At 45.7% G+C, this 22531-nt stretch overlaps 9 protein-coding genes across 13 annotated transcripts; 5 read left to right on the top strand and 4 right to left on the bottom strand.

Annotated features, from left to right (window-relative positions):
* The first annotated feature begins 485 nt into the window (after nt 1-485).
* LOC108156640 (electron transfer flavoprotein subunit beta) lies at nt 486-2080 on the top strand. 4 transcript variants are annotated; one of them, XM_033389107.1, is made up of 3 exons: nt 486-655; nt 776-1495; nt 1798-2080. In XM_033389107.1, exons 1-2 carry the CDS (start codon nt 605-607, stop codon nt 1484-1486), a joined length of 762 nt encoding a protein of 253 aa, XP_033244998.1. In that variant the 5' UTR covers nt 486-604; the 3' UTR covers nt 1487-1495; nt 1798-2080. The 4 variants fall into 4 exon arrangements, with proteins under 4 accessions (XP_033244998.1, XP_017143729.1, XP_017143728.1 ...); XM_017288240.2 differs by having other exon boundaries at nt 1686-2080; XM_017288239.2 differs by lacking the exon at nt 1798-2080 and adding an exon at nt 1561-1715.
* On the bottom strand, nt 1932-3659 carry LOC108156639 (caspase). Its single transcript, XM_017288237.2, has one exon. The coding sequence runs from the start codon at nt 3425-3427 to the stop codon at nt 2381-2383; it is 1047 nt and encodes a 348-aa protein (XP_017143726.1). The 5' UTR covers nt 3428-3659; the 3' UTR covers nt 1932-2380.
* A 738-nt stretch (nt 3660-4397) lies between these two features.
* LOC108156246 (cytochrome c-type heme lyase) lies at nt 4398-5885 on the bottom strand. The gene is made up of 3 exons (XM_017287595.2): nt 5626-5885; nt 4887-5490; nt 4398-4833 (listed from the first exon to the last, which is right to left on the bottom strand). Exons 2-3 carry the CDS (start codon nt 5477-5479, stop codon nt 4575-4577), a joined length of 852 nt encoding a protein of 283 aa, XP_017143084.1. The 5' UTR covers nt 5480-5490; nt 5626-5885; the 3' UTR covers nt 4398-4574.
* Nucleotides 5886-5926: 41 nt separating this feature from the next.
* Nucleotides 5927-7653, top strand: LOC108156245 (NADH dehydrogenase [ubiquinone] 1 alpha subcomplex subunit 10, mitochondrial). 2 transcript variants are annotated; one of them, XM_017287594.2, is made up of 3 exons: nt 5927-6027; nt 6277-7408; nt 7476-7653. In XM_017287594.2, the coding sequence occupies exons 2-3, from the start codon at nt 6278-6280 to the stop codon at nt 7569-7571; spliced, it is 1227 nt and encodes a 408-aa protein (XP_017143083.1). In that variant the 5' UTR covers nt 5927-6027; nt 6277; the 3' UTR covers nt 7572-7653. The 2 variants fall into 2 exon arrangements, with proteins under 2 accessions (XP_017143083.1, XP_033244461.1); XM_033388570.1 differs by lacking the exon at nt 5927-6027 and adding an exon at nt 6052-6120.
* Nucleotides 7654-7895: 242 nt separating this feature from the next.
* Nucleotides 7896-10216, top strand: LOC108156244 (transmembrane protein 181). Its single transcript, XM_017287593.2, has 7 exons — nt 7896-8490; nt 8553-8809; nt 8867-8947; nt 9016-9115; nt 9177-9454; nt 9526-9628; nt 9691-10216. Exons 1-7 carry the CDS (start codon nt 8040-8042, stop codon nt 10062-10064), a joined length of 1644 nt encoding a protein of 547 aa, XP_017143082.1. The 5' UTR covers nt 7896-8039; the 3' UTR covers nt 10065-10216.
* A 445-nt stretch (nt 10217-10661) lies between these two features.
* LOC108156243 (pre-mRNA-processing factor 17) lies at nt 10662-12722 on the bottom strand. The gene is made up of 3 exons (XM_017287592.2): nt 11910-12722; nt 11360-11838; nt 10662-11291 (listed from the first exon to the last, which is right to left on the bottom strand). Exons 1-3 carry the CDS (start codon nt 12622-12624, stop codon nt 10758-10760), a joined length of 1728 nt encoding a protein of 575 aa, XP_017143081.1. The 5' UTR covers nt 12625-12722; the 3' UTR covers nt 10662-10757.
* On the bottom strand, nt 12597-12785 carry LOC108156247. The gene has a single exon (XM_017287596.2). The coding sequence runs from the start codon at nt 12727-12729 to the stop codon at nt 12625-12627; it is 105 nt and encodes a 34-aa protein (XP_017143085.1). The 5' UTR covers nt 12730-12785; the 3' UTR covers nt 12597-12624.
* A 469-nt stretch (nt 12786-13254) lies between these two features.
* Nucleotides 13255-14501, top strand: LOC108157384 (fas-associated death domain protein). The gene is made up of 2 exons (XM_017289415.2): nt 13255-14154; nt 14332-14501. Exon 1 carries the CDS (start codon nt 13401-13403, stop codon nt 14124-14126), a length of 726 nt encoding a protein of 241 aa, XP_017144904.1. The 5' UTR covers nt 13255-13400; the 3' UTR covers nt 14127-14154; nt 14332-14501.
* Nucleotides 14502-15690: 1189 nt separating this feature from the next.
* Nucleotides 15691-18456, top strand: LOC108156886 (probable ATP-dependent RNA helicase pitchoune). Its single transcript, XM_017288621.2, has 5 exons — nt 15691-15992; nt 16053-16385; nt 16585-17262; nt 17326-17951; nt 18018-18456. The coding sequence occupies exons 1-5, from the start codon at nt 15806-15808 to the stop codon at nt 18342-18344; spliced, it is 2151 nt and encodes a 716-aa protein (XP_017144110.1). The 5' UTR covers nt 15691-15805; the 3' UTR covers nt 18345-18456.
* Nucleotides 18457-22531: the final 4075 nt, after the last annotated feature.

Genomic DNA, 22531 nt, shown 5'->3' with positions numbered 1-22531 from the left:
TACGTTGCCACTGTTTTTGTTGACCGTTTTTGTTCAAACCTTGTTTTAGACACAATACAATAAAAAGGAGTACTTAAAAGTAGCTAATCTTGTGGAAATTTTTTTCATCAATGGTTTAAAATTATAAAAACAAAGCTAAAGATTTTAGTTAGTCAGCATTATTCAACGGAATATCAAAATTGAGCAATAGGAAAAATTTTTCTCTTACGTTTTATTTGTTTTGACCTTTTTCGCTACAACATTTTTTTAGACAAAATCCAATAAACGCAAGTATTTGAATCAAGCCAGTCAAGTAGGAAATTGATTTATTGGTCGGATAAAATTATGTGGGCCGGGCTGAGGTTTCTATCTAGCTAGTAATATTCGACGGAATATCAAAATCGAGGAATATGTAAAATAGATCTTGAATTCGTCAGTATATTTACGGTATATTTTTAAAATTGGACGGTATATTTTGGTATATTTCTGAGGGCATTATCAACAGATGTTAGCCACTAGCACAAGAAGACCTTTGTACCACCCCCTCAAATCAATTTCAAGAGCTATATCTGTGCTAAAGTTTTTAATTATTTAACTACATTTTGTTACAATATTTTAGAAGAAAATGGCCCGTGTCTTGGTTGGAGTTAAACGTGTGATCGACTATGCTGTCAAGGTAAGCCGAGAAATAGCCTGATGTATCTTCTTCTTATCACTTGTTGCGTTTTGCGTAATCGGAATAATTAAACTTAATTAAACTATTTTCAATATCATTATCAAATGTGTCCATCTACAGGTCCGTGTCAAGCCAGACAAGACTGGCGTAGTCACCCAGGGTGTTAAGCACTCGATGAATCCTTTTGATGAGATTGCCGTCGAGGAAGCAGTCAAAATGAAGGAGAAGAAGCTGGCCACGGAGGTCATTGCTGTGTCCGTGGGACCAGCTCAGTCGGCGGAAGTGATACGCACTGCCATGGCCATGGGCGCCGATCGTGGCGTCCATGTGGACGTGCCACAGGCCGAATACGAGCTGCTGCAGCCCATCCATATCTCCAAGATTCTTGCCAAGTTGGCGCTGGATGAGAAGGCGGATCTGGTGATCCTCGGCAAGCAGGCCATCGACGATGACGCCAATCAGACAGCCCAGATGACCGCCGCCGTGCTGGACTGGCCCCAGGGCACCTTCTGCAACAAGATCGAGAAGACGGATGCTGGCCTGACCATCACGCGGGAAATCGATGGCGGTCTGGAAACGATCAAAACTAAGATACCAGCCGTACTGAGCGCTGACTTGCGGCTGAACACGCCACGCTATGCCACGCTACCCAACATCATGAAGGCCAAGAAGAAGCCACTGAAGAAGGTTACGGCCAAGGATTTGGGCGTTGATACGACGCCACGCATTGAGGTCATCTCCGTTGAGGATCCACCTGTGCGCCAGGCAGGAGCCACCGTTGCCGATGTCGACGCCCTAGTGGCCAAACTGAAGGAGGGGGGCCACATCTAAAACAAAACTGTGAGCAAAATTATACCCGTTTTTAGTTGAAAATATATCAGAAACGTGCATTTATCTAACCTCAGAGATAGATCGGCAGACAGGTTTTAAAAATTCTCCTTCCCCTCCGCTCCTCCCCGCGCTGATCCAGATCTAGTGCTTTAAGTAATACAACTTTTTCATTTAAATTTATTCCCATTGTGTCCAGCAGCTCTAAGAATAAAGTGATTGTAAGCTCTGATTGTAAATCGTATATATGACAGACAGACAGGCAGGGTCAACTCAACGACTCGTCTCGACCATTTTCCAAAACTCCTTTTCAGGAAAATCTCGCTCAACTTGAAGCGGCCCAAAAAAGTGGATTCAACGCCTAACCCGATATGGCACACCCAATGGTAAATGTTTTTCTGCTGTATTTCTTTTCTTTATTTGCAAGCGGTTCACATAAAAGGAAAACATTTGCTAATACATGTTTTTATAGAGAAGTATAAATTGTACATAAAGATATACATATATAAAATTCTTAACTACATGCTAAAATCTTGTCGTTTTTTGTTGTATTTGAATTGGACGATTACGAAACACATATGCGCATATGCTTAGATTAAACATACAGACGAGTATTTATGCGTATAAATAATTTTAAAAAACTTTAAAAGGGCCTATCGCCACACTTGATGGGCAAGAGTTGTCAATACGATAGTAATAAATGCTAGTTAAGAGATATATTCGGTAAATTACCGAGAAAATTGCGCTGGTAATAGGATACGATAAACAAAATGAAGTAGAAAAATGTTTTGTAGTACAGTTTCAGGGATACTGTAGCTACGTCTGCGCCTTGCTACCCCTCGCGTATCACACACCCCGCCATAACCTTAGCCAACCCATCAACCAGACCAGTAGCCATCAAACTCGTCCGGCGGGGACCAATTGCTTATCGCTGAAACGCAAAATGCGCGTTAGCATCGTGGTAACGCAGGGGATCTGCTTCTGCTGGTGCATCTCGGGTGTATCGGGGGTGCATGACTCAAAGTCAACGGCCACACGCTGCGAGACGAAGGTCAGCAGCGTTAGTATGTCCAGGCGCTTGCCATTGGCAGCCAGCTCGGCGCACAGGCTCTGCATAAACCAGCTTCCCCGAGTGGTGTTGCGCCACGAGTAAAAGCCGGGGACGGTCGAGTAGGCAATGAGGAAATCTGCATGTACGGGTATCTTGTAGCTCATGGATGAGTCGCCATCGGTTTCGGTATGTCCTCGTTGCATTGTCACTCCCGTGTCCAATCGGTCGCCTTGGCAGGCCTGAATGAAGAACAGCTTCGGCTTGCCAGCCAGCGAGGGGCAGTGATTGGCCGTGAAGAAGCTCCAGATGTTCTCTAGCTTGTATTGGGTGTCTTTGGCATAGATGTAGCCCATCTCTCCGTGCGATAGAATCGCCACCAAAATGCAGTCGCTATCGCCGTGATTCTGCGAGGCCGCCAATTCAATTGTACGTACAATGTCTTTGTAGCGACAGTCCTTATAGACGGTCACTTCAAAATCGAGCTGTTTCAGCACTCGGGTCAGATTCTCACAGTCCACATTGGTGCCTGCACGCGACTTCAAAGTGGGCACCTCGAAGTGCTCATGGTTGAAGATCAAAGCCATGCCACGATTTTTGTGTCGCATATTGTACTCTGCGGCATGACGGTCCGTGACCATTTTTGCAACATTTTTGCCATAACTCGAAGAGGGGGATTTATAGCCATTGGCCAGCTGACCAATGGCTCCGCTACCGTAGATGTTGTTGTGATGCGAGGAACTCGAGGCTGCAGCTGTGCCACTGCTGCCACCCACAGATCCAAAGGCGTCTGTGTGATCGTCCGGGTTTTCGTTTTCCACGCGAATTCCTACCTGATCGGTGGACTCGTTGCTGCTGCTATTGTTTGTGTTTGGGTCGGCCATTGTATTTTCCATCAATTTTCCTTGAGCCTGTGGAATTCTGATGAGTCACAAAGACAACGAAACTGGTTTTCAATATCGGGACGAGGTATCGCGCGAAACTTGTACTAATTATCCTAAGCGAGGAAGAAAGTCAGGCTCGAACTTGCAACAAAGAAAACTCACGAACAATAGAGTAAGTTTTTAGTTTGTGGCGGGTATCTCCGTCGTTAGTTTTTTCTGTTTCAGAGTGACCTTGCGGCAAACCATCGATAGTGCTATCGATATCTGCTATTACACTGCAATTGAAGAGTATGAGACCCTGCGATAGAAATATTATGCGGAAAAGAATTATAAATTGCGGTATATGAATCAGCTGTGTGTGCTGGTGAACAAACAAACCACAAGCACTGTGTCGACTACGAAATACCTCACTATCGATGAATTTGGTTTACTATCGATAGATGCTCAAAAATATAAATTCAAATTTCAGAAACTGCAAGCAGTTTAAAATAAAATAAAATGAAATAAAATAGATTAAAATGTCTGTTCTGTTGCTAAAAAACACCTATTGTGTTATATATTTGGCTATGTTTTGTTTCAATGTTCTGTACGAAAGCAGTGGCAGGTCGATTTGGTTTGCTTTCGTCAGGTATTCCACAGATTAATCATTTCATTTTTATAACTATTTAATATATGTTCTTATATACTTATACGTTTTTATCTTTTTGAGCTTTCAGTGTTTCGAAATGATAAGCGATGCATGATGAAATATGCCGAATATTGTGTTGTCTTATGAAATGGAACTCTCACATTTTGTAATTACTGATGAATTACTGAAGTTTATATTACTTGCAACCTGTTGATTTTTCTGGGAATACGAACATGTGTATATCCGAATAGAATACACTTTTATGCGAATGAATTTGGGAGTAGGGTAATAGTAGTAGCCAATTCTATTTTAAAGTGATCCAAAAATCATTTAATGAAATAAACACTTTTCGTAAGTTTCTCAGAATTCAGAGGTGTCAGTATATTTGGTAGGCAGCGTACATAAATGTAACGCCAATATTTGATACGATACGTTTCCTTTGAAACAACTTAAACGCAGTCAACATTAATTCTAATTGCTTTAATAACTTAGTCCAATTTTTTACAGATACGATACGATGTAACCGGGTTTCTAGTCGCTGGCGGACGCCTTGCTGCCATCCTTGTCGTTGCTGGCAAACTTTTCGGTGAGCTCGTACCTCCAGCGCATGTAGGTCACGCGCATGCGATCCCAGACATTGTCGACCGAATCCATGGCTGGACGCACATCCAACAGGGCGAAGCGATAGTCCTTGTCCACAAGTCCCCCGTCGTAGTAGTCAATGACGTAGCGGACATCTTTGCCGCAGCGATCCACAATCCAGTCATGACGATCAAAAGGCAGTTCATATCTGGAAATGCTTGAACTTAGAAAGCGAATCGGAATATGTGAGGAATTAGTTACCCCAACAAGCTGCGGAAACGGGCACGGGGACTGAAGTCCTTGGCCTTGCCGCCAAAGCTCTTGAGGCGCGGATTTCCGCACTCTTTGGCATGCAGGGCTTCCCACTTGAGCACCTCCTGCCAGGCCTGCTCATTGTTGGCGTTGTGTATGCGAATGATATCGCCCATGTCCTTTTGGTCAACGTCCTCCTTCTTCCAGCGCCATCCCTTGCGCAGCATTGCGTTCCAGAACATCTGTTGGCTGGGATACTGCCAGAACTGTACGCTGCCGTCCTCGGTCACCTTCGGTATCGTTGATGTCTGGCGATCGGTTGGCAGTGCGAAGGGCTGTCCTGGTGACGGCTGTTGATTGGCCGGCGGCATCATATTGAGTGGATTCACATCGCTATTGTCATGCTGCACTGGGCACTCAGAGGCCTGCTGCATTTTGGGATGTGGGGGCACTGCCGAGGCAGATTTGTTATCGCCCCCCTGCTTCTGGTGCATGGGGCACTCCGGCGGCGGTGAGCCACCTGCGGCCATGTGCTTGGCATGATCAGCAGGCACAGCTTTCGGCGCTTCCATCTGTACATTGAAGCTAGCGTTGTTACCCATTCTGTATTTTTCTAGAAGGATGAGGCAACATGGAAATCTGTGTCACGAGGAAAATTGTTTCTTGGGGCGCCGCGCCAGTTCTCTCAGTTGCGTAACTGCAACCGCAGACAAATGGCGAGCCAGATGGTGGGCACAACCACACCTACCTAATCCTTAGGCTTACAGATCTTGGAATTCGGTGATTTGTTTTGAAAGCAACTCGCGTTTAAATTTAATTAATATATTTAGTTCATCGCGGACCGGACAGGAGCAGCGGGTAAAATTCTTCGTAAAATACGCGAAGGGTTGCCAAAGTCGATGAATACAGAATTTAATTCCTTGTCAGGTGTATTTTTAAATCACCAGAAAATAAGGACTTATTCAGAAAAAAATAGATACTAGTCCGCACTGAAGCAAGGCCAGAAAGGTTTTGAAATGTGTTTAATTCAGGTGCGAATGTAAAACGTTTTGTTCGGTGACAGAGTTGTGGAGTGTGCGAGCCAATACGAGACGTTTTCCAACACCGACCGATATTGTTTTTGGGCAGATTTCAGATTTTTGCTTGAAAAGTGAGTTAATTCAGGGGAAATAGACAATTAAATTGTGCGGTCATTTAACCAGCCAAAAGCCGCGAGTAGCAGGAGCAAAGGCAAATTTCTCAGGTCCTGCAAGCGCATACGTTGATGACAAATTACGGCACAATACAGTCTGCTCCTGTGATGTAACACACAAACGACAAAGTGCCACCGAGCCGAGCCCATATTATTGTTTATATTTGATGTACGTACATTTTTAACTGTTAATTGTTTCCCCCACAGAATGACTGCCGTGTTTCGTGTTGGCCTGGTGCGGCTCGTCAGCCGCGGCGCCACTGCCCCCAACGGCCTGCTGCAGGCCCAGACGAACGCCTTGCCCGCCGCCTTCCAGCAGAAGTGCAACATCTCCGGCAGGACAATGCGCGGCGGACCGCGTGTGCCCAAGGAGGCCCCGTATCCGTACAAGACGAAGAAGTACAGCGTAGTCAATGCGTTCTTCGACAAGACCTCCAAGCGTTTCGATGAGAACTCAAAAGTGATCTGCGTCGAGGGTCCCATTGCCTCGGGCAAAACGAAATTCGCCAAGGAGCTGGCTGAAGAGCTGGACATGCAGTACTATCCGGCTGTGGATTTGGATTTGATTTACATCAATTCATATGGCTATGATATGCGCAAGCTGGATCCCGAGCTTCCGCCTAGCTGCCGCAGCTATGACATTCGCAACTTCTGCCTGGATCCCAGTCACGACCTGGCCGCCCAGTTCCAAATCCGCATGTACATGCTTCGCTATTCGCAGTACATTGATGCACTGCAGCACATTTTCTCCACCGGCCAGGGAGTTGTCCTCGAACGCAGTCCCTACTCGGATTTCGTGTTCATGGAGACCATGTTCCGCCAGGGCTATCTGTCGCGTGGCGCCCGCTCTGTCTATAACGAGATCCGTCAGAACACCATCGGAGAGCTGCTGAAGCCGCATTTGGTTATCTACTTGGACCTGCCGGTGGATGCCGTTCAAAAGCGGATCAAGGCCCGCAACGTGGAGCACGAGGTGAAGTCGAAGGTCTTTAGCGAGGCGTATCTGCGCGACATGGAGAGCCTGTACAAGCAGCAGTACCTCAAGGACATTGCCAACCATGCGGAGCTGCTCATCTACGACTGGACAGCCGACGGTGAGACCGAGGTGGTCGTCGAGGACATCGAGCGCATCGACTTCAACCAGTACGAGTCGGATCCGCATAACAAGAAAATGATCGACTGGCGCTTCCCGCTGGAGAGCGAGTGGTGCGAGGCACGCATCAAGTACTGCCATGAGAAGCCCGATCTGATGAACTACTTCAATGTGCCACGCTTCGACGTGCCCGAGCTGCTGCGCAGTGCCGACGACAGCAAAGTCTGGCGTGATGTCTGGTTTAATGTAAGTCCGACGATCCTTTCGTTTCCCCATTATTATTTGCATCTCAATCTGTATTTTCTGATTGCAGGCGCCCGGCATGAAGTTCCGTCCTGGCTACAACGCGGACATGGGTGACTCTGGTCTGATGACCAAGACGAAGTTGGGCGTCAACGAGGCCGCCTAGAGGGTTTTTTGCAGAGCGTTTAAATTTGAAATCATCTGGCGAAAATGTGTTAATTATGAAATAAAACAATCTAGTAAAATAATGGTAATGCCAATCGCTTGAATTGTAAGCAACGAACAATTTAAAATTGATCTTCGGGGGGCGGGAAACGGCATACATAGATCCAATATTTATCTATGGAAATCCGATTATTACTATATTTATATTATCTTTCAATGATGATATGATAACAGAGCGCACGCGCAATGCATGTCTAACGGCAGACAAACCAGCCAAACAGCCACCCACCCCCACAGGAGACTCGACCCAAAACATATGCGAGAGTTAGGCCAAAATCGATATTTTCCTCAAAGGGCGCACAAACGTCGCAGGGAAAAGCTGTGCAAAAACAAGTAGAAGGGAATGGTTTACAAAAGCTAAAGGATTGGACTCCCAGACTAGCACTAATTACTTCCACTAGCCAACCAGATGGCCAAGCCACACTCGGACGGAGATGCCTCTGGTCTGGGCTATGCCTACCAGCTGCCGTCCGGAGGCCTCCTGCTGCGCCTCAAGTCCTCTCTGTCGCAGTTCAGCGATCTGTTCAGCGACTTTAGCAAGTACATCTCGCCCGCCTACCATCACGACCGTTGCGAGCGATCCGTGCATATGCGTCTCTACTCGATGCACAAGCGGGAGTTCGTCATGGTATTTCTGGGCTTCTTCACCTGCTTCGGACTGGGCATCATTATTGGCCTCACAGGGCCGCCCATCACCAGCACTTCGACGCTGACGGCCCAACAAGTGCTGGCCAACACAACGCTGGCCCACAGTCCCACGGTTCTGGCCACAGGGCCCTTTGCCATGAAGTCCCCGCTGACCAGCACGTACTCACAGCAGCTGTGGCTGATAGCCAAACTGGTGACGGACAACAACGATGGTAGGTCTCCTAGGTAGGCCCCTAATACCATAGTAGTTTTGATTGCATATCTATCTTCTTAGATGAACGCTATGACAAGAGTTTCCAGGTGAGCGTATCCATCGATGGCATCAATGAACAGCACAAGCCGCTCAGTGTTCTGGGTTCTGGAATGGCCCACAATCGGACGCGGCATTTGGTCTGTGCGCGTAACGATTGCGAGGAGTTCACGGTGATGCACTTGGGCTTCCTCGATTATGCCCACTACATCATCACGGTGCGGTTCTTTGGACTAGAGTCCTTTCATCAAAAGTACAACATCCGCAGCATTACCTTCTATGTAAGTCTCGATCCTCTGAAGCTACATTTTCTACATTTATCTTTAATTTCTCATTAGTTCAAGACGTATAGCCCTGAGTTTACACAGATTGAGATCTGGTTTAGGTGCATCTTTCTGTTGTTTACCTTCATTGTTATAGTAAGTGCTTGGTAGAGAGGTAGAGGTGGAGGCCAGAGACCTGTACTAATCCCTTGATCCCTTTTCAGTGCTGGTATGCCCACACCCTGCGCAAATATCTCGTCTACGATTGGTCCATAGAGCAGCGGTGGCTATCGGTTCTACTGCCCCTGCTTCTTCTCTACGATAGTGAGACACAGACGTTGAATTCTTAATTTTTCAGAGTGTAAGACTCTCACTCCTTTTGCAGATCCCTTCTTTCCGCTGATCTTTCTAATGAACTCTTGGCTGCCTGGAATGCTGGATGCCATTCTACAGGCCACCTTCCTCTGTGCCCTGCTCATGTTCTGGCTGTGCATCTACCATGGCCTGCGCCAGAACGAGCGCAGCTTTGTGCGTTTCTATTTGGTTAAGGTGATTGTCGTCCTGCCCATTTGGCTGTGCGCCATTGTGCTGGCCACCTGGGAGAAATGCAACGAGCTGAGGGACCCCACCTACAGTCACTTCGTGGACACCAGGAACTACAATGTGAGTAGTGATCCAGCTGCTTTCTGCAGGGTCAGTCTTTCTCTCTTTCTTATGGCGCATATCCTCTGCAGGGCTTCAAGCTGTTCTTCTACATTGCCTGCTGCATGTATGTGCTGTACTTGGTCCTGTTGCTACTCCGTGCCTACACCGAGCTGCGCTCCATGCCCTACTTTGGTGAGAGATCCCCGTTGAGAAGCAGCCAATGATCAATCGTTGTAATCGGTTCCATTTGACAGACATGCGCCTCAAGTTCCTGACGCTGCTGATGCTCTTCGTGCTGGCCATTTCCATCACGGTGACCACCAGCCGTTTCGGTTTTGGGATACTGGAGGATAACTTTGTGGCCTCACTGAACACCACCTACCGCAGCTCCGCCCAGTTCATGTGCTTCTACGGCCTCCTTAACTTCTATCTGTACACCATGGCGTATGTGTATTCCCCCGATGGACGCTTCTCCCAGGCCGAGCTGGCCGTCACCAAGGACAATCCCGCCATTTCCATGATCGATGACTCCGACGAGGATGTGGTCTATGGCTCCGATGAGGAGTCACGACGCCCGCTCACCTCGGTGGGTGGAGGGGGTGGTAAAAACGAGTACGACAGCGATTGATAGGCGGTAGCGATAGATTGTTCCAATCCAAATATTCCATTGGTAGAGCGGAGGGAGGGTCGAAGTGCTAAATAATTGTACAAAATATTCTCTAAAGTTATAAAATTAAAAGTAAATAAATATTACGAATTTCCGAAATTTAAACCATGATATATCAAAGTTTTTTAAGGGACGCTCAAGCCTATATATAGGAATATCAGTTCCTTATACAATCCATAGAAATGAGGAACTATACTAAGAACCGAAAACATCTTAACACCCAAACATTTCTTTGGTACAACATTTTTCAAGAGTGCAGGTTAAAACTGGCTTTAGGCTCTTTCAAATTTGTGTTAAAAAGCTACAAAATACCGCTTAAAAGTGATTCTCAGCTCGCATGACTGAGGTAGCCGACGACTAGAATCTATTTTATAAAAATTCCGATCTCAATCTGCATAAAATATTTATGATAATTTTCTGATCATATAAATTAGTTTTGTCGAAACAAATAGTATCTAGCCGCATCTCTTCTTGAACAGTCGCTTATAGCCGGCTTTTCTGATCAGTTTCGATTCATTATCGAGTCGTATTTCTAATCATACACGAGTCCTTTTCGAGTCCTACGTTTCATTAAAGAGGTGGTGCGCAATATAATCAATCAATTTATACATCAGTTCTTATGTCTAGTTACAAATTATTTTGTTGGTTCGAACCTTAGTCCCAATATTTGATCTGTCCATCCCAGCCGGCAGTCGCCACTTTGCTGGCCTCGTGCGGATGCCACAAAGCACTGATGCAGACGCCATCGTGCGCCTGCCATTTCTTGTACATTTTCGTTGTCTTCCAGTCCCAGATGTAGCACTTGCCATCGCCATCGCCCGACACCAGGTAGCTCATGTCCGGCGAAAAGTCCAGTTGGCAGGCATAGCCCGACACCATGTGCCCGGTGAAGGTCTTCTTGCGGTTCATTTTAAAGCGATTCAGAGCGGAAAAGATGACGATTTTGTTGTCCAGCGATTGGCAGGCCATCCATTTGCCGTTTGGTGCCAAGGTAACCGCCGGCATGGAATGCATAGTTGGGTCTGCAATGTACTTCATGTCCACGGGTATATCCCACTCCCAAATGCGCATCGATTTGTCGTCCGAGGTGGTCACAAATCGACGGTTGTCATCCACAAAGGTAATGGTGCTGACAGAGCCCAAATGCCGGTCATATTCTTGGACAATATCCCCGCTGCGTGTGTCCCACTGTGGATAAGGAAAGGATGGAATCATTAAGGGCTAATCTGAAGGTTAATCTGTTGAGATGAACTTACGCAAATGATCTTCTTGTCGGAGGTGCCGGCCACAAACAGATGCTGCTTGCTGTTATCCGGATGGAACTTGACACAGAATGGCATCTTGCGGGTGGTGAAGCGGGAAACAACATCGCCAGTTTCCGCATCCCACAACTTTATGTAGCGATCGTATGAGGCGGACAGAAAGTGCGAGCCCTTGTTGTTCCACGCAATGTCCTTGATAGCCTGCCGATGACCAGAGAAGGTGCGTATGCAGCGTCGCTCGCCATATACCTCCCACAACTTGACGCGACAGTCCATAGAGCCGGATAGCAGGAGATGGGCCGTCTTGGGGAACCAGCGTATCGAGGAGATGCCCTTGTTGTGCCCCGTCCAGGTGTGTATGTGTGCCTTGGGTAGGAAACACTTGGGTGGCGGGGCATTGGAACGCAGATTCACACCCAGATCGTGGGGTGCATGTAGATACGAGCGTCCCTGGTAGTCGTAGGCATCCTTGACTGTACATAAAACATAACACAACCAAGTATTAGCAGGCGTTTTTCTTTTTGGAGTCCTGTGTCATACTCACTGTGCAGTGTCGCCTTCTCCTCGAGCGGCTTGTCTTCGGGAATGCGGCCGCGTTTGTGCCGCTTGGACAGCAGCTCGTCCAGCTCAGCCCGTTCCTGTTCATTCGGTTTGGCCACACTTACCTCGTTCTCGTACTTCCCCCAGGGTCCCAGAAAACCCTCGATATCAGCGGGCTTGTCGTTCTTCTCCTGTTTGCGCATTTTCTTTGCCTTGGGCGCCTCGAAGACCGTCTTGCCATTGTCATCATATGCCGACTGCAGGTCGCCCACAAACGTCTGGCCATCGGCCGTCTCGTCCACGCTCGGATCCAGGGCATAACCGTACGTGTGAAAGGTTCGTCGCTGGTTCTCAAACTCAAAAGCATTGATGTGCGCCTTTTCCACGTATCCAGCCAGAGTGTTTCTTGGCGCTCGCTGTTGCATGGTCAGGTCCGGATGGTCGGGACCCTTTACAGGCGCGTACATTTCGTCGTAGCGGGGATTGTACGTTACCTCCTTGAGTGTTGGATCCAAGGTGCGCGGAACTGCAGACGCTCCAATGGGCACGACAACGGGTGCTGCACATATCGCTATGGCATTGGACACCGAATGTGTCTTGTCTACGGGCATCAAATGAGCAGGAACTGATGCTGCTGCTCCATCGGCAGCGGTGGCGGTAGCGTCCTCATGGTCGGAGTCCCCTTCGGAGGAGCTGGCGTAGGATTGCAGGCCCAACATTTAGAGGCTGCGCACAAACTCGGTGTACTTGTTAACAAAGTGCTGCAGATAAATCACGATTAGAGTGTACAGCAGAAAAACAAAGACGTTTATAGAAATTTCCATCAAAATTGTATTTCATGCAGTGTGACCGGGGACTTATGACCCTCAGAAATATACCGAAATATACCGTCTCATTTTCAAAATAGACCCTAAATGTACTGGTGAAAAAACTAACTAAGCCCACCTCAGCCCCCTTTATTTAAACAGGATAACAAACACCGGAAATAATACTACTAGTGATTACTCTTGTAGGTCCATTCTATACTTTATCTTTACTTGAAGAAAATACACCGATATCTTTACCTAAAGTGCCTCAAAATCCTTCAAGATTAATTCTTTTTGAGGAGAGTATTTTAATACCCGCTGGTCGACAATGGGCTAATAGTTCTCTGTCCATGATCGGATAATCATATTCCTTGAATTTGATATTTGATTGAATCTTGTTAACTAGCTAGGACCCTCAGCCCTGAAGACATATTTGTATCCAATTGATAGATCACTTTTCTACAAGATTGGCTTATTTAAAAAAAGGTGAAAAATGTACGCGTAAGTGGTATTCATCCCTAGTCAGCAACTTGATAGGCAAAACAGCTGTTGGCCGATATGTTTTTCCACGGCCGCAAAACATTTACCACAGAGAAAACATTTTGTCCCGCAGCTTCTTGGTTTTCTTTTCGTTACCGTCTACTCCGCCCGCCCCGCCATATTTTTTTAACCGGACAGTATTAATCATAATGACTGGAAATCATTGGTACGATATACTAAAGAAAATAGCCTGTGAAGGCTCTTCGGACATTGACGAGCTGAAGGGGATCTTTGAAACGGAACTTTCAAAGAGAAAATTCGACTCGATTCGGAATATTGAAGATCTAATTGATGTTCTGGAACGTGCGGATAAGTTGAGCCTGGATAATGTCGAGCCCCTCCGCAAGATGTCCTCCCATGAACCGAAACTGATTGAAGCCCTGGACAGGTACGGGACCCTCGTGTCGGCTCCTCGGGAACCCATCAATATCTATCAAGAAGAACGACTGGCTGAGGAGCTGCGGCAACACCTACGCATTAGCCAGGTTTTCCAAATAGGGTCGGCTCCAGGGGTAGCACCTCCAGCATTCACCCCTGCTGCTGCACCTACGCCGCCACCGCCACAGCAGAACTACGTGACACCAGCTGCATTTACGGATCGCAAACGCACGGCTGTTTTTAATAAGATATCTGAGGAACTGGGACGATTCTGGCGAACATTTGGACGGAAGGCGGGCATTGGTGAGGGCACCATGGACGACATCGAAGAACGATATCCCCGTGATCTCAAATCTAGAATTTTACATCTGCTGAAGTTGATTGAGGAGGACGACTGCCATGACCCAAGACAATTCCTGATGCGTCTCTGCCGAGCCCTGACGGAATGTGGTCGGAACGACATAAAAAGGAAGGTGGAGCAAATAATGTCCCACTAATAGCGCTAGATTGCATGGTGAACTAACTGTAAGTAATTAATGCAAAGCGAAGGTAATATAATATAAAATATAAAACAACCGATTCTGATCTACCGATAAAATGGGTGCTTCCCCTTAGATAGGCGTTGTATACCTACATATGTACATACATAGCTGCGTGGCAGATAACCAAAGAAATCTAAGAGTAATTACTTTATAATTTTAGTGATCGTGCTGCACTACACTTCAAATGAGTTTCAGTAAACGGGAAAAGCATGCAGTGTGAGCGGATACTTCGGAATTTTAGTCGATTTGGTGGTGGACTTTTGAATGTAGTTTAAAAAAGACGATCAAATATTTATTAAATTGGCATTGTCACTTGTCACTTGTCACTCATTCACTTTCCAATAATTTCTATCTGGCGCGCACAGATTGCTGTTTCTTGGTGTTAGCTCTCCTTATTTGGGATTCGCTCTCTTTTTCGCGGTGGGATATCCTCTCTCGTCGGGGGATTTTTTTATCAGAACAATTTGCCTGCAACAAACATTCATACCTTTAAATTATGTACTTTAACTAATGTACTTGGATCGGATATGGTGATGATTGGAACTTAATTTCCCAAGAATTGAAAAGGTTAACCCACCGGGTAATGTACTCGATATTCATATTCAGGGACCTGGAGCAGATTCAGAATGTTGTTCGGCGAAAATTGGACCTTGAATGGTATACCATTCAAGCTGAACCACTTTAACTTTTTAAAATTATCAATAAGTTACTTTTAATATGTATTTGATACACATCAATATCCATATACACATATTTTTCATGTGGTTGGGTACCCTTTTCCAGAGGTGCAAATATATCTCACATTAACGGAAACGGGTTTTAAACGGAAATACGGGAATTTTCTTTTCAACCAGTGAAATCGTCAAAAATGTTTGACAACCCGATATCTTCTTAAAAAATCATTGTCGGTTTCAAAATGCAACGAAAAATGAGCAACTTTCCGCAAAATCTAGGGAAAAGGATTTTATAAAATTGAAGAAATATTTGTCCTCCCAGGCTCCAATGAAACTAGTCAGTCTCTGATTTAAGGCTATCTCAACGAGTCATAGAATAGGACTCGGGATCGAGATATATATACAAGCACTTATCATATGCATGAACATGCATATTCTGAGAAAATGCCTTTATACAAAAGCATATACTACGGCTTACACGCAACATGTCTTCAAATACCAGCGACTGTTTTTTTGTTAAACTTTTTTGCTAAAACCTTTTTTTAGACAAAATCAAATAAAAGCAAGTATTAAAAATAAGTCAGTCAGGTAGAGAATTGATTCATTGATCGAAAAAAATTATGTGGGCATGGCTCAGGGTTCTATCTAGCTAGAAATATTCGACGGAATATCAAAAACGAGGAACATGTATAATAGAACTTGAATTCGTCAGTATATTTACGGTATATTTTGAAAATGAGACGGTATATTTTGGTATATTTCTGAGGGTCATAAGTCCCTGGTCACACTGCATAAAACCCAATAAATAAATGAATTTCTTTACATGTGAACTACATGCTACCTACAAATTTTCTACATATTAACCAGCACTGCTAGGCAACACGTGCGCGCTTGTTTTGCACGAAATTTTGTTTTAAGCACATCTTAGTACATATTAATAGATAATTTAATAACCGCAACATGTCGATCAGGGAGAAACTGCTGATGAAGAAGATAGTGAAGCGTGAGAAAATGAAGAAAGAGCTCTCCCAGAAAAAGGGCAAGAACAAGCAGCCAGTGGCAGTGTCAGAGCCGCCTCAACAGAACGGGAAAAAAGTGAATAAAAAGCAACAGAAGACTGTAAAAAGACCTGCGGCGGTAGAAGAAGGTGTTATTTGGGAATATTAAACATGGCAGAACTATTATAACTCTGATTTTTCCCTTGCAGATGATGATCTGGATGAGGATTTCCAGAGCGCACCGCTTCTCCCCAAGAAGAAACAACAGAAAAAGAAGCCTCAAATACAAGTGGCTAACTCCGACTCGGATTCTGATGAAGACGATGAGGATGAGGAGGATGTTGTGATGAGCGAAAGCGATGAAGAAGATGATGATGATGAGGAAGAGGTCGCCCCGCCATCTAAAAAGAAACAGCACAAAAAACTACAAATCCAAGTCGCAAACTCAGATTCCGATGATGATGCTGATGAGAAAGATGATTTTAATGAAAATAGCGATGAAGATGAAGACATAGAGGACGACGAGGAGTCCGATAATGAAGGTTAGTAAATAGACAACATTTTAGACCGACATTCTAGCCCATAATGATGATTTAAAGGCGAATTTGAGAGGCCACTGGAACAGCGAGTTAATGCTGCCAGTTGCCGGCATGAAAACTATTTAATTTCAACTGATAACCAAGCAATTTTGAAGTGCTTCCACTTGTTACAAGCCATCAATAATATGAGTATCCTCTATAGCTGCTGCACCAGTGCCTGCCAAGAAAGTCAAGCTGCTGCCCAGCAAGACAAAGGATCAAAATGGAAAGTCCAGCAACGACGATGAGCCTTTTACCGTCGAATCTTCGCTGGCGTCTTTAGACCAACGTGATTCGGATGATCGGTCGTTCAGTTCGCTTAAAGGCGCCGTCTCTGAGGCCACATTGCGTGCCATCAAGGAGATGGGTTTCTCTGAGATGACCGAAATCCAGGCGAAATCGCTGACACCGCTGCTGAAGGGACGCGATCTTGTGGGTGCGGCCCAAACAGGCTCCGGCAAGACACTGGCCTTTTTAATACCCGCCGTGGAGCTGATCAACAAGCTGCGCTTTATGCCCCGCAATGGCACGGGCGTCATTATCATCTCCCCCACCCGTGAGCTGTCGATGCAGACATTCGGTGTGCTCAAGGAGCTAATGGCACATCATCATCACACCTATGGCTTGGTCATGGGCGGCTCCAACCGTCAGGTGGAGAGCGAGAAGCTGGGCAAGGGCATCAATATACTTGTGGCCACTCCTGGACGCCTCTTGGATCACTTGCAGAATTCCCCAGATTTCCTGTACAAGAATCTTCAATGTCTGATCATTGATGAAGTGGATCGGATATTGGAGATTGGTTTCGAGGAGGAGCTGAAGCAAATTATCAATCTGCTGCCAAGTGAGTAACCCTTTAGCCTTTGGTTGGTATTGTACTCTTCTAATTACTCTGTTTTGTAACCAGAACGACGTCAGACAATGCTCTTCTCGGCCACACAAACGGCTCGGATTGAGGCCCTCTCGAAGTTGGCCCTTAAGTCGGAACCCATCTATGTGGGCGTCCATGATGACGAGGTGACGGCCACGGTTGATGGTCTCGAGCAGGGCTACATTGTGTGCCCCTCGGAGAAGCGTCTGCTCGTGCTGTTCACCTTCCTCAAGAAGAATCGCAAGAAGAAGGTGATGGTCTTCTTCTCGTCCTGCATGTCTGTAAAGTACCATCACGAGCTCTTCAACTACATTGATCTGCCGGTGACCTCCATACACGGCAAGCAAAAGCAGACGAAGCGCACGACGACCTTCTTCCAGTTCTGCAATGCAGAAACTGGGATCCTACTGTGCACAGATGTGGCGGCACGTGGCTTGGACATACCACAGGTCGATTGGATTGTGCAGTACGATCCCCCAGATGATCCCAAGGAGTACATTCATCGTGTGGGTCGTACGGCACGAGGATCGGGCACCTCGGGGCATGCTTTGCTACTGATGCGGCCGGAGGAGTTGGGTTTCTTGCGCTACCTCAAGGCAGCCAAGGTGCCACTGAATGAGTTTGAGTTCTCCTGGCAAAAGATTGCCGACATTCAGCTGCAGGTGCGTGCAAAGAGAGAGACTGTTTTAGTGCCAACTTGATTGTATATTTGAATCTTCGTTTTGCAGCTGGAAAAACTGATAGCCAAGAACTACTTCCTCAATCAATCGGCCAAGGAGGCCTTTAAGTCGTATGTGCGGGCCTACGATTCGCATCAGCTGAAGCAGATATTCAATGTGAATACGCTCGACCTGCAGGCGGTATCCAAGAGCTTCGGATTCCTGGTGCCGCCCGTGGTTGACCTTAAGGTGGGCGCCGCCAAGCGACAGCGGCCCGAGAAGCGTGTGGGTGGCGGCGGTTTTGGTTACTACAGACAAATGAATGACACATCCGCCTCGAAGCAGCGTCACTTCAAGCAGGTCAATCGTGACCAGGCCAAGAAATTTATGCGTTAGTGAAATGTACGAAATAGTTTTTAAACACCCGTTAAGATACCATTGTATATTGTACAATCTTTCTTTTATTTGTATATTGTATATGCTGTGAATATATACGAGCATATGTATATGTACAATTGTACCGATGTTCACGTAACCATTTTGGCACCGCATCCCACTCGGATCTCGCATCTCGACATGCGGATGTGGCTTCTCCTTATTTGTCTGCGCTCGCTCTGTTTGTTTCAAATGTTTATTGTCGAATCGATCCCAACCGATGGCTGGCTTAAGCGATGGCTGACTGGCTGGCTGCCTGGCTGGCTGTTTCCCAAATTTGGCACAAAATTTGTTGTTTCATTTCATGAAATTGTGCTGTGCCAGTTTTTTTGGGCCCACGCTTGAACGGAGCTGCTGGGGGCTGGCTGCGGCCAATGCTCCTAAAACTGTGGGCCAAATAGTCCGATAATCTAACGTTTAATCAATTGAAATAATGCTCGGTGACTTATGGGCGCCCACTGCACAGGCCTTGGCCAATTGAAACAGCATTGAATCCGCTGCCCCGATCCGAACAGTGATCAATTTTCCAATAAAAACACGTTTCTCCCCCCCCCACCACGGCCGCCGGAGCGAAGAGTCACCCACGAAATAAATATAAAAAAACAAAAACTAAATGCGCAACCTAATGAAACCAAAAACGTGGGACAGCGAGACGCTGGGACGGACAGCCCATCAAAATGTATCAGCAAATTGGAAGTCGGACGGTCATAGACATGGGATGGGGCGTGGGCGCAACGAATGTCTAAACCAACAACGCCATACGATACGCCCACTGCGTTTCGCTCCACCTCAAGCGGCAGCGGAGCGCCTTCGCACCAGCAACAGCACCAGCTCGAACGATGGATTTCTGTGAATGAAAACCCGTGGTCGTCGCGTTCGATTCATTCATGCAACACAGCAGATCAGATCGAAGTTTAGCTTAGTTTGTGGCTCTTGTGCTTGTTAAAACCAATCAGCTGGCTTCACTGCATAATATGCAGTCTTGGGGGGGGTTTACTTTATGAATGAATACGGCAGATTGCAGGGGGCAGGGGAGGAGAGGCAAGCTCCACCTGTGGGCTGTGACAGAGGAGCTGCATGCGTTCAGGCGACAAAAGTGGTAATAATAGTTTTGGGGAATGGGATCCAGACTTTTGAAAGGTTTAAGGCTCTTTGAAGCACTTTAATTTGTGGTAAATTTGATAGACGATAGAGTACTTTCCTTAGATATACTCTTTACATCATTGATTAGTGATCTTCCATCATCCAATCCACAAGATTTTCAGAAATGGAGCGCAGAAATAGTACACTCCATTGTCTTCAAACATGATGGATTGCTGGTGGATACTTAATTTCGTTTTTGTTTCAATTTTTCATAAATAAGTCAGATCGAAAAATGTACGTCTTACTGGGAGAGAGCACTTGTTTAGCAGAGACAGAGAGAGAGAGAAACATTCCTTTCCTTTCTTTCCTAAAATACCTTTAAAGCTAAGCCACACTGGGGGAGATAGAAAGAAATCGAGGCAGGTTCCCACAAAAAATTGTAAAATTTGTATAATTTATCCTAGGCTAAGTTAAATATTTCTAAGACATGGTCTACAACCTCTCGACAAAGCTTTTTTTGATATTTTAGGGTGTTGTCTTTTAAATGGTTTCCTGCTGCTGCATGCATGAGGGTGTGTGGGTGTCAGAGCCGCAAGAGCTGGAGCTGGCAGCCCCCTCCCCCATGTAATGGAATTACAAACCGGTTAACAACCAGGCTACTGGCTGTCTTTTGGCCAACATTCTGCTAATTACAATCGCACACAAAGGCGGTTTTCTGTGTCGGCTGTAAATTAACCAATGAAATGCATAATTTGGCGGCAACACAACAGCCCCACAAAAGAGCCAAATTAGCATTTGTAACCATAAAACGTGCGGCACACAGAAAAGGCAAGCCCCCAATGACACCCAAGGATAATAGTAGTAGAGTGTGAACACTCTATTGCGTTTTTGGGGGGCGCACTTCCTTATACGAACTGCGTCTCGCTTTGGAGGTTTGGGTCCCCGAAACAATCGAAATAAATTTCAGAGATCACAGAGTAGGGGAGATCGGATCGGACCAATGATCAAAGCATAATAATAGCTCTGGACAAAGCTGTGTGAAAAATTCAGTCCTCAAATCAAAGCACTTTACAGCTGCTAGAAATCTGTTGTTTTGCGGCCATTCGGACGCATTTGGGATTTTAGGTTTTGGGGGAAAACTGAAAGTGCTACAGTAAAGATACACATACATATAATGAAAAGCCAAAGCCGTAGAGAGATTAAGCGCCCACATACCAATCCCCACAATGCCACAACAGATGTGATGTCCAAAAGTTGTTCGTAGGTGTAAGAGTTTTTGGATTGGAAAGGGCTTTTTGGGAGATGTACATATGTAAATCGAAAAGCATTGACACATATTTCAATGGCAATAAAACTGTATAATGTGGCGACGGCCTGTATAAACACGGCCCACACACATACCCCTCCCCTTCCCCTTCCCTGGCAAGTGCACACGAATTTGGCGGACTTGTCCGGCGAGGCGAGATCCGATGTGGTTGTGGTTGTGGTGTGGTGTGGTCTGGTGGTGGGCGCCTGCCTGCTTTCCAATGTCCACGTCCACGTCTTAACTTTCACGTCTCATTTAAGTGCATGCGGGTGCTGAACACACGGAAGCCGCAGCCGGAGCCAAAGTCAACTGAAAACAAGAAAGAAAAGCTGGCTTTTTGAGGAGCGAAGCTTCAGATACCCTTGGATACTATATGATTTTCCAGTTAAATGTTACAGAACGATGTGTGAAAGCATTTATAAAGAGCACCAATAATGTAATCCATCCAAGACAAATATTCCATTGCAATAGGGGGAATCCGTAATACCCCTCTACCAAAGGGTACCAAAAGAAAAATATCTTATGCTATGGAAAGTAAAAGTTGTCTTTGGCATAGGGTGGCTTATATGGTGCGTCGCCAGGCACCACCACCGGACCAGACCAGTCAAAACGCAGCGAATGCCAATTTTCCCACATACATTTCAGCATTTCATTTCAGCATTTTGCTTAAAGACAAAGTTAACACCAACAAGGTTCGGTGTTCATTTGCATGGTATTTTGGCTTTGCCCCCGCATCGATATGCACATGTCGGAGAACAACAAAACGTCCGCTTGGTTCTAATCTGCCAGCAATTTCCGTGCGTAATTAATGCCTCCACTCCATGTGGAATACGAGGGGGAACGTTGTGAGTTGCTGCTGCGACCGCAACTCTTCATTTATACCCGACACTCAGTCAGTAAGGCTTTCCTCCGGCAAACGGCGCTAACATTGAACGACAAAGAGTGCGAGCGAAAGACACAGAAAATCAGACAGACAGACATGGCTCAATCGACTCGGCTATTGATGCTGAATATATATACTTTAAGGGGTCCGGAAACGCCTCCTTCTGGGCATTACACACATCTATTTTCACCACAAATCTGATATACCCCTATACTCGTTTTGAGTATCGGGTATAATAATTCAAATGAACGCCAACGCGCCAAATGGGTTGAACATTCTCCAACCAGGTGGCAACGCCAGCTTCTTTGTTTTATAATATTAACTTTGAAGCAATCTTAGGGCTGAAATGAACTAACCACATGTGTATTTAGCTACATTTGGGATGTTTTATAATTTGTCAAGTCAAATATTCGCATTTTAAGCGAAAATATCTGCATTAATACAACCAGCTGTAACTCTATTCGAAATACCCATGCACGAAAAAGAGGGTGCGACTGATATTCAAAACTGTAGCGAGAGAGCCACACAAGAGAGCAAGTGACGTCACAAATGACACGTTCGTGCGGTTTTGTATGGCCGGTTGACTAAAACACCTAATTATTTCATGTTATAGGTGTAAAATATACACAGAATTGGCTTCTTTAACTAAATATAGGCTTAGGAACAGTGAACTCTAAGGAGACTTGCAACAAAATGTATGTAATGATATTAACTGTTAAATACAATTTTGTTTAAATCGATTAAATTAAGCATTTATATTGTTGTAAAATAATGTACAATTTGTATTTTTAGATGATTAAAATGTACCTGAAATTCCCTTTGCCTCGATTAATATTTGTATCCAAAACCGCCTAGTTTTCAAAATCGCAACTGTGA

Source organism: Drosophila miranda, chromosome 2 (assembly GCF_003369915.1).
Source record: "Drosophila miranda strain MSH22 chromosome 2, D.miranda_PacBio2.1, whole genome shotgun sequence".
In the NCBI taxonomy this organism is placed as follows: domain Eukaryota; kingdom Metazoa; phylum Arthropoda; class Insecta; order Diptera; family Drosophilidae; genus Drosophila; species Drosophila miranda.
Note: the sequence above shows the minus strand (reverse complement) of the source record. Positions and strands in the feature narration are given on the sequence as shown.

Bases quoted from the DNA above. Each gene is read 5' to 3' on its own strand.
- LOC108156639 (XM_017288237.2), bottom strand. From the start codon at position 3,427: ATGGAAAATACAATGGCCGACCCAAACACAAACAATAGCAGCAGCAAC.
- LOC108156886 (XM_017288621.2), top strand. From the start codon at position 15,806: ATGTCGATCAGGGAGAAACTGCTGATGAAGAAGATAGTGAAGCGTGAG. The intron at 15,993-16,052 runs GTGTTATTTGGG...TTTCCCTTGCAG, and splicing joins ACCTGCGGCGGTAGAAGAAG to ATGATGATCTGGATGAGGAT. The intron at 17,263-17,325 runs GTGAGTAACCCT...TTTTGTAACCAG, and splicing joins AATTATCAATCTGCTGCCAA to AACGACGTCAGACAATGCTC.
- LOC108156640 (XM_033389107.1), top strand. From the start codon at position 605: ATGGCCCGTGTCTTGGTTGGAGTTAAACGTGTGATCGACTATGCTGTC. The intron at 656-775 runs GTAAGCCGAGAA...GTCCATCTACAG, and splicing joins TGATCGACTATGCTGTCAAG to GTCCGTGTCAAGCCAGACAA.
- LOC108157384 (XM_017289415.2), top strand. From the start codon at position 13,401: ATGACTGGAAATCATTGGTACGATATACTAAAGAAAATAGCCTGTGAA.
- LOC108156247 (XM_017287596.2), bottom strand. From the start codon at position 12,729: ATGGAAATTTCTATAAACGTCTTTGTTTTTCTGCTGTACACTCTAATC.
- LOC108156246 (XM_017287595.2), bottom strand. From the start codon at position 5,479: ATGGGTAACAACGCTAGCTTCAATGTACAGATGGAAGCGCCGAAAGCT. The intron at 4,834-4,886 runs GTAACTAATTCC...AAGCATTTCCAG, and splicing joins CGTTTCCGCAGCTTGTTGGG to ATATGAACTGCCTTTTGATC.
- LOC108156243 (XM_017287592.2), bottom strand. From the start codon at position 12,624: ATGTTGGGCCTGCAATCCTACGCCAGCTCCTCCGAAGGGGACTCCGAC. The intron at 11,839-11,909 runs GTGAGTATGACA...TTTTATGTACAG, and splicing joins GGAGAAGGCGACACTGCACA to TCAAGGATGCCTACGACTAC. The intron at 11,292-11,359 runs GTAAGTTCATCT...CCTTATCCACAG, and splicing joins CCGACAAGAAGATCATTTGC to TGGGACACACGCAGCGGGGA.
- LOC108156244 (XM_017287593.2), top strand. From the start codon at position 8,040: ATGGCCAAGCCACACTCGGACGGAGATGCCTCTGGTCTGGGCTATGCC. The intron at 8,491-8,552 runs GTAGGTCTCCTA...CTATCTTCTTAG, and splicing joins GGTGACGGACAACAACGATG to ATGAACGCTATGACAAGAGT. The intron at 8,948-9,015 runs GTAAGTGCTTGG...ATCCCTTTTCAG, and splicing joins TGTTTACCTTCATTGTTATA to TGCTGGTATGCCCACACCCT.
- LOC108156245 (XM_017287594.2), top strand. From the start codon at position 6,278: ATGACTGCCGTGTTTCGTGTTGGCCTGGTGCGGCTCGTCAGCCGCGGC. The intron at 7,409-7,475 runs GTAAGTCCGACG...TTCTGATTGCAG, and splicing joins GGCGTGATGTCTGGTTTAAT to GCGCCCGGCATGAAGTTCCG.